Source organism: Callospermophilus lateralis, chromosome 18 (genome assembly GCF_048772815.1).
Source record: "Callospermophilus lateralis isolate mCalLat2 chromosome 18, mCalLat2.hap1, whole genome shotgun sequence".
In the NCBI taxonomy this organism is placed as follows: domain Eukaryota; kingdom Metazoa; phylum Chordata; class Mammalia; order Rodentia; family Sciuridae; genus Callospermophilus; species Callospermophilus lateralis.
Window position 1 is genome coordinate 441,313 of NC_135322.1, and position 7,571 is coordinate 448,883.

The following is a 7,571-nucleotide window of genomic DNA, read 5'->3' on the forward strand; positions in this document are numbered from 1 at the left end:
GTGTAAGTACGCCCGGAGAAGTAAAGTATCTCGGTTTTTTATACTGACATGTCAGAATGGAAATGTGGTGCATGTAGGGGTACATATTGAGCTGATTTTATCTATTTCTATTTTTCTTTTTTTGGTGGTGCTGGGGATGGAACCCAGGGGTGCTCTATCACAGAGCTACATCCTTAACCCTTTGATTAATTTTTGAGACAGTCTTATCCAGTTGCCAATCAAGTTGCCAAAGCTGGTCACAAACTTTGATCGCCCTGCCTCAGCCTCCTCAGTAACTGGAATTACAGGTGTGCACATTGTGCCCACTTCTTGCTTTTGGAATGGGACCAGAATATTTTAATATTTTAATAAAGTTGCCCAGATAGCTTGCAGTGTTCTGTTGGCAGTCTTTTGCAGCTTTTAAAGAACAGTGAAGGACTGGGGATGCATGCAGCCCCAGGTAGAGTACTTGTTCAGTATTCATGAAGTCTTGGGTTCCACCCCAGCACTGCAAACAACTACAAGGAAAGTGAAATTAATTCCCAAAAGGCTTTTCACAAGCTACCAAGGAGCAGTGTTGAAAGACTATTTGCAACATTTTCCCCCAAAAGCAATTTCAAGTTCACTAGGAATTCATATGCTCGTGCAGTGATCGAGGAACTCAGACCAAGCACAACCGATTTCCACCCAGGATCCAACCAAACAGTGCAATTATTCCCCCACCCCCCGTTGCTGGGGAACCCAGGGGTGCTTTACTAGTGAACCACATCCCCTGCCCTTTTTATTTTTTATTTTCAGACAGGGTCTTGCTAAAGTTGCCCAGGCTGATCTTGAACTTATAATTCTCCTGCATCAGCTTCCAGAGTCACTGGGATCACAGGTGTGCATCACTGTGCCCGAGGCTATTTCGAATGAAGGCAACAGCCATGTGATGGTTGTAGTTGTCAGGAATACTGCTGTTTGTGGATCCAGGGTTTAATGAAATACTGTGAGCTTTTAAATTAAACATAAAAATAAACTTAACGAATGGGGTGGGGGGAGTAGAATACCAGAATGAAGAATCAATGAGGACACATTTCAGGAAAAGATTAACTTGAACACTTCCTCAAAGAGAAATCTTAGAACAAAACAGAGTACCAATGTGAAGTGCCATTGAGCATGAGATGATGGCTGAACAAAGGAGTAAACCCTCCCCTTTTCGTAATATCAGCATTTCTAATGCCTGTGAGTCCTGCAGCAAAGCCCTCTCAGAATCTGAGACATTCCATGGAAGCAGCTTTATGTTTCAAGTCTTCCCATACACAGCTTTTCAATCCCATTGCACATAGAAATTAAATTGCAAAACGAGATCAGTGATGTAAATTCTGTTTATAGTATGCTGATACATTGGCATATGGAATTAGAAGTATCTGGGATTGGCTGTTACATACCCGGAACAGCTTACACACAAATCAGCTTTGTACTGCAAAGACAAGTATCCAAGGGATTCCACAAAAATGCCATTCTCATTTTTGGAACATGCTGCTGTTCTTTAGGATTATCAGAGTCAACCTGAATATTCATAAACATCCCTTTAAGAAAGAATATAATGTAAACAACAGCAGATTCTGGCTTCATTTGGTTTTCTTACCTGAAAGGTATCTGTTGAGTTTCTCAGGCCTTTGAATCTCTGGTTCAGACTGTTGAATGCTTGGGCGCATGGCATCACCAGGCCCAGACATTCCTTTTTTCTCTTCTGCGGGAGGGCACCCAAGGCTCAGGGTCCTCAATGTTGATGGTTTCCACCTTTCCCTACTGTTCAGAACCTAAACCTTGGTGGCACTAGGCATTTCCGTCTGAGAACCTGAAGTGGGTGCTGCATCTTTCTTCTGAGAATGAACAGGCCGAGTCTGTGGGGGACGAGCTATGGCTTAGGGCCTCCCCTGTCCCCAGCACCCATGCAGCCGTCTACCCAGTGAGAGTTCTCGGGAGCTTGGTCAGGGAGGAGCTGTGGGCGGAGGCCTGGCTGCACTCCCCACACCCGAGGGCTTCTCCGGGTGCTGGGTGAGGTGGGTGCCCTGCCGGAAGGCCTCCCCACGGTCCCCGCAGGCGCAGGGCTTCTCCGGGGAGGTCCCCGCAGGCGCAGGGCTTCTCCGGGGAGGTCCCCGCAGGCCGCAGGGCTTCCCCGGGGAGGTCCCCGCAGGCCGCAGGGCTTCCCCGGGGAGGAGGTGGCCGCAGCACGCATAGGGCTTCTCCCCGGCGGGTCCTGCGGTGCTCGATGAGACGGTGGCTCTGGCTGAAGGCTCTGCCGCACTGGCTGCAATCGTTGGCCTCTCCCCGTGTGGACCCTCGGTGCTGGACAAGTTGGGTGACCCGGCTGAAGGTCTTGCCGAGTGCGTGCGCTGGCGCTGGGTCTGGGAGGAGCTGTGGGCGAAGGCCTTCCCACGGTCCCCGCACGCGTGGGGCTTGGCGCCTGTGCGTCCTCCTGGGCTGGGTCAGCGGGGCCATCTGGTTGAAGGTCCTGCCACACCGAGGGCACCGATAGGGCTTCTCCCCGGGGTGGACCCTCCAGTGCTTGGTGAGCGCAGAGCTGTCCCGGAAGCCTTTTCCACACCGGCGACGTTGGCAAGGCCTCCCCCTGCGCGGGGCTCGAGCAGTGCCGAGCTGTAACCGCAGCTCTTCACATTCCCGGCATCTGCAGAGCTTCTCTTTTGCATAGATTTTCTGTTGTGCATTTACCTTTGAGTCCAGCTTCTGCCTCTTTCTGGGTGTTCTCCACATGTGGGGACCTGGCTTTTCAGGAGTCGCTGGATGAGCTGGGAGATCAGGGCTAGGACACAAGGCTCCCCCAGACCCATTCCCCCGCTGCTCCTGCCCAGGCTTGAGGGCTGCCGTGTCTCCTGGCTCGCTAGGCTCTCAGGACTCCACTCCCAGGGACTGCAGTGTCCTCCCCCGGAAGGGCCACACACTACCCCACAGGAGTCTGCACCAGAACAAAACTGCTGGACAGCTCTTCTAAGGTGCTTTCCTTTGGGGCAGAAGGGCTGATTTCTTGTCTGGTTTCTAAGTCTAGAAAAAACAAAAAAGTGGAAATGTCCTGGATCCCTTTCTAGGGGGAAAGAGTTTGTAGTATTTAGGGAGAGAGCAGAATTAAACTGGTCTTAAATTCTGAGGTACAAAAAGTTTTTCATGTTGTGCAAACCAGGAGAGGAACAGGAAGAGGGGTGGGGAAAGGCGGCCAAGGAGACAGTGCTCAGGGGCTACTCCCAGAGGCACCAGGCTCCCGAGCAGTGATGGCCAGAGCAGTGATGGCAGCCAGCTGCGCAGCTCCTACAGTGCCAGGAGGCCAGAGAACAGTGCCACGTGGGAAGGACCCCAGACACCTTCCACCACAATACCCATCTGGTGTCTCCTCAACAGCTCAGCTCAGACATGAAGCAACTCGCAGGCCCCCAAACCAGACACTGGGAGGACAGATGTGTGACCTTGGTGCAGTGGAGCGCTTGGACCGGGTTTATCTGTCTCACTAAGTGGGATCCTCAAAGGCAGGGCATCTGCCCCCCTCAATAACCACAGTGCCTCAACCGATGAAGCAGTGTACCCCTGTCCTCCCCCACAGCCATGGCTCTCAGACTGGCTAGAGGTGTGAGGTGGGCACCTTCCCCACACTATGTTATGCTCCAGTGAAACTTAAAAAAAAAAAAAAAAAAAGGCAAGGCTGAGTGTGGTTAGTTGAATAACGGCTCCCAGGATGTCCACATCCTAACCCCCAGGCAAGGAGGAACCAAGTGATGGAGAAACCAGCCTCTGCCAACTCTAGAGATGTACCTGGCCTTGTGCCAGGGAATGCAGGTGGCCTTTAGGGGCTGGAAAAGGCAAAAAAGAATTCCTCCCAGCAGCCCCAAGAACACGCCTGTGCACTCCATCAGGGCCAGCGAGAGCTGTGTGAGAATCTGCTCTGCTTTCAGCCACCGAGTTCATGGTGATTTGTTACAGCAGCAACAGGAAGCTACGCTGGGCGAGAGCTGGCTGCTCTGAGGCTGGAGGACCCTTCTGTGACCCTCCCACACTGGCCAAGCCTCTCAGAACTTGGTGACAAGCCACTCTTCAGATAGGGCCTGGACACACCCACCTCCTGCACACTGCTCGCTGAACCCAGAAGCAGAGCAAAAGGACAAAGAGCAGAATGACCCAGGCAGTGCTGGGCCCTTGACCAGTCAATAAACGACACTGGTTTAAACTGACATCACACAGAGCTGTCTGATGTGTCACTTGGGTTCCTCTGCCTGGAATGCTGCTCGCTCAGATGTCTAGCCCAGGCTCTGGCTCCCACCCCTCCCTGAAGCTGTCCATCCTCCTGCCTTCCTGCTTTCATTTCTGGGCACTTGCACAACCTGTAGTCATCTCACACTGCTGTCACCGCTGTGCTGACTGTCTGCCCCTCCCCCAGACTGTAGGTGCCCTGTCGGTGGCAACTCGGTCTCATGGCCAGGAGTGCTGGGTGGGTGTTCACTTGGAGAGCAGCCGATCTACTGTGCAGAACTAGAAAGCAGAGAGAGAAACCTGGAGGTGCAGGTGGACAGACCCTGCTAGGCTCCTGTCTCACCTGGGCACATGCCTTGGGGATCTCCAGAGTCCACTGCCCACAGCCTGGCCTCCTGCTCCAGCAGGAAGAGGACCTCTGGCCCTGGGAACCAGTGTCCTGCTCAGGGAGACCTGTGGAGTGAGCATCTGCCTCCCACGACCTGCTGATCCTGCCCACTCCACCTTGTCTTCCAGGTCTCCAGTGGCTACAGCAGTCCTGTCAAGAGCCCAGGGTTCTTAAGGGACTCCATGTCCATACTCTTGACCCTTGAGCCCACCCCCAGTTCCTGAGTGGACCTCAGAGTTCCGCTTCCTCCCTTGTCAGCTGGCACCAGTGGCACTCGAAGGGGACCTGGCAGCCAGCCGTAGCAACCTGGAGACTTTGGCCAGATGGCTGGACAGACTGCCTTGTCCACTGGTCTTGCACACAAGAATGGCACCCTGGGAGCTGTCTTGTCCTCTTCAATAGCCCATCTGGAAACTCGGACAGAAAGAGGCTGCTGGGTAAATCCTATCAGCTCGGGAGGCTGAGGCAGGAGGATCATGTGTTCAAAGCCAGCCTCAGCAGTGGAGAGGCACTAAGCAGCTCAGTGAGACCCTGTCTCTAAATAAAATACAAAACAGGGCTGGGGATGCGGCTCAGTGGTCAAGCGCCCCTGGGTTCAATCCTGGGTATCAAAAAAAAAAAAAAGAGGCTGCTGGGGTCTGAGTGTTGATCTCCCCCGAGGTGGTTATGGTGGAACAGAGGTGAGGCCTCTGAAATGAGGGTTCCCCCTGTGAATGGGCTGAGTGCCCAGGTAAGTGCACAGGCGCTCCCTTGCCCCAGGTCTGCCGTGTGCAGCGGCAGGAGGCACCATCATGACGACCAGGCCCTCACCAGGCACCCTCACCTTGGTTTCCCAGACTACAGAATCGCAGCAACACGTTTCTGCTGTATAAATCACCCAGTCGAAGGTGCTTTGTTAGAGCAGCGCAACCAGACGAAGACACAGAAGGCCGAGCGAGGAGCTCCAAGAGCACCACTGAAAGACTCAGCAGCCCGTTTCTCTGCTGCTCGTGTTTTCAGGTTGGGTCTGTAACCTGTTGATGTTAACCCTGTTTGATATTCTCTACACTAAAAAAATCAAGTTCCTGAAACTCAAGATATAGCCCAAGTATTGCTTTTAAAGCTGAGCCCTAGCCAGGCGGGGTGGTGCACACCTGTCATCTCAGCCACTCAGGAGGCTAAGACAGGAGGATACAGGTTTGAGGCCAGTCTCAGCACGTGAGACCCTGTGTCAAAAGGAAAGATAAAAGAGCTGGGGATGTAGATCAGTGGTAGAGCACACCGGGGTTCAATCTTTTCAAAGGGAAAAGAAAACAAAACCAAGTCCTAGGCCCATTTTTTTCCCAAAACACTTTATTAGTTATTGACAGATCTTTATTTATATGCGGTGCTGAGATTTGATCCCAGTGCCTCTCACATGCTAGGCAAACGCTCACCACTGAGCCACACCCCCAGCCCTCCTAGCCCCATTTTTAACACAGGAGAAGTGACTGTTCTGTCTGAAGACCACTGAGGACATGGGTGTGGCCTTACCTACAGAGACCAGCAGTGTGAAGGTCTCCGGCATCGCATCATGGTACAGGGCCCTCTGGGCAGGCTCTAGTTGCCCCCACCCCTCCTGGGTGAAATCCACAACCATGTCCTCAAAGGTCACTTGCTCCTGAAATATCTTGAGTTCCTCAGCTGAGTCAAACCTGGCACTAACTGCTGGTGGGGGCAGGTGGTGAATGGGAACAACAGCTGGGCTAGATGGGGTCTGGGGGTTGGGGTCAGAGTTTCCTATGGCCTGGAAAATAGCCTCTCATCTGTCTTCCAATAATTTGGATGGAGAAGTCTTCAGAGTTAGTATCACAGAACAATCCCACTAGTTAACCTCACATCTTAGGTTACAATTCCCCGTTGCAACTAAGTTCTCTGCACTGACCCAATCTGGAGTCTGGGAAAATCCCCTTCCAGCAGGACCCCACTCTTCAATTTCGGGCACTTAAATATTAGGGTAACTGCATGGTCTTCAGAAAAGGTGGGGTTCCTGGGGCAATTCCTGTGGTTATCACACCCTTCCATGTGTTTTCCAATACTCCCCAGAGAGGCTAGTTCCTCCCAGCAGGTGTGTGGGTAGGACTAGTGCCATCAGGAAAGGTCTCTGTGGTTTTGCTCCTGCCCTGGAGCTCTTTCCCACAGAGGTGGCCACATGCAAGGTGCCAACTTGGAATCAGAATCTGGGGACTACAAGCACCTTAACCTAACCTTGTAGCCACCACAACTAGGAGCCGGAAGGTCTGTGTTGGCCATGAACTCCGGCCTCGGGTCTGCCATTGCAGGTGAGGAGGCAGCTGGGGAGAGAGGTGGAGCTGGCCGGAGGGCCCTCCTGGCAGGGGAATGACAGGGCACAGGCTGAGGCACAACAGCTTCCGAGGTGGGGCCCTGAGAGGCCGAAAATGAAGACAGAGCAGACCTACCCCCGCCCTGGGGAAGAGGAGCCCAGAGGCCCTGCCAGGGCCCTAGGTGAGAGGCGCCTCCCTAACCCCGCAGTCCGGGGACAGGGGCTTCCTCCTCGCCCGCCCCGGGCGCGCGGGGCAGAGGCGAAGCCGGGCTTCCCACCGAGGCGCGTGGCCCCGGGGGTCGGCAGCGGGGTCGCGCTGTCGGTGTACGGGCTGACCCTGGCGGCGCTCCCAGGTTTGCTTTCTGGGTCCCAGACTGGGGCTAAGATCCCGGTGTCCCCCATCTCCCCCTTGGGGGCAGAAGCCGCTCAGGAAGGGAGGGCTCCAGGATGGCCTCGTGGTCGGGGCTCGGCCTATGCCATCCCCTCCAACAGCGTCCCGGGGCTGAAAGACCCACCGATTCCCTGTCCAGGAAAGATGCACGAGGCACTGGCTGCAAACGCATGAGGTTTATTCAGACACAGACGCCTGCGGGTGCTCAGCGAAACCTCAGCCGGAGCTTTGGTGAGCTGGCACACCGGGCTTTGGGGTACAGGTTTTTT

The 7,571-nt window shown here is 54.0% G+C and overlaps 1 protein-coding gene across 1 annotated transcript; it reads right to left on the reverse strand.

Annotated features, from left to right (window-relative positions):
• Window positions 1–2,638: 2,638 nt before the first annotated feature.
• Window positions 2,639–6,904, reverse strand: LOC143638186 (zinc finger protein 135-like). Its single transcript, XM_077105871.1, has 4 exons — window positions 6,836–6,904; window positions 6,122–6,344; window positions 4,565–4,660; window positions 2,639–2,682 (listed from the first exon to the last, which is right to left on the reverse strand). The coding sequence occupies exons 1-4, from the start codon at window positions 6,902–6,904 to the stop codon at window positions 2,639–2,641; spliced, it is 432 nt and encodes a 143-aa protein (XP_076961986.1).
• Window positions 6,905–7,571: the final 667 nt, after the last annotated feature.

Excerpts from the sequence above, each read along its gene's own strand:
- LOC143638186 (XM_077105871.1), bottom strand. The coding sequence starts at position 6,904 with ATGGCAGACCCGAGGCCGGAGTTCATGGCCAACACAGACCTTCCGGCT. Across the intron at positions 4,661-6,121 it reads CACACTGCTGGTCTCTGTAG|GACACTGGTTCCCAGGGCCA; the intron begins GTAAGGCCACAC and ends CTCCCTGAGCAG. Across the intron at positions 2,683-4,564 it reads TCCCCAAGGCATGTGCCCAG|AAAATCTATGCAAAAGAGAA; the intron begins GTGAGACAGGAG and ends AATGCACAACAG.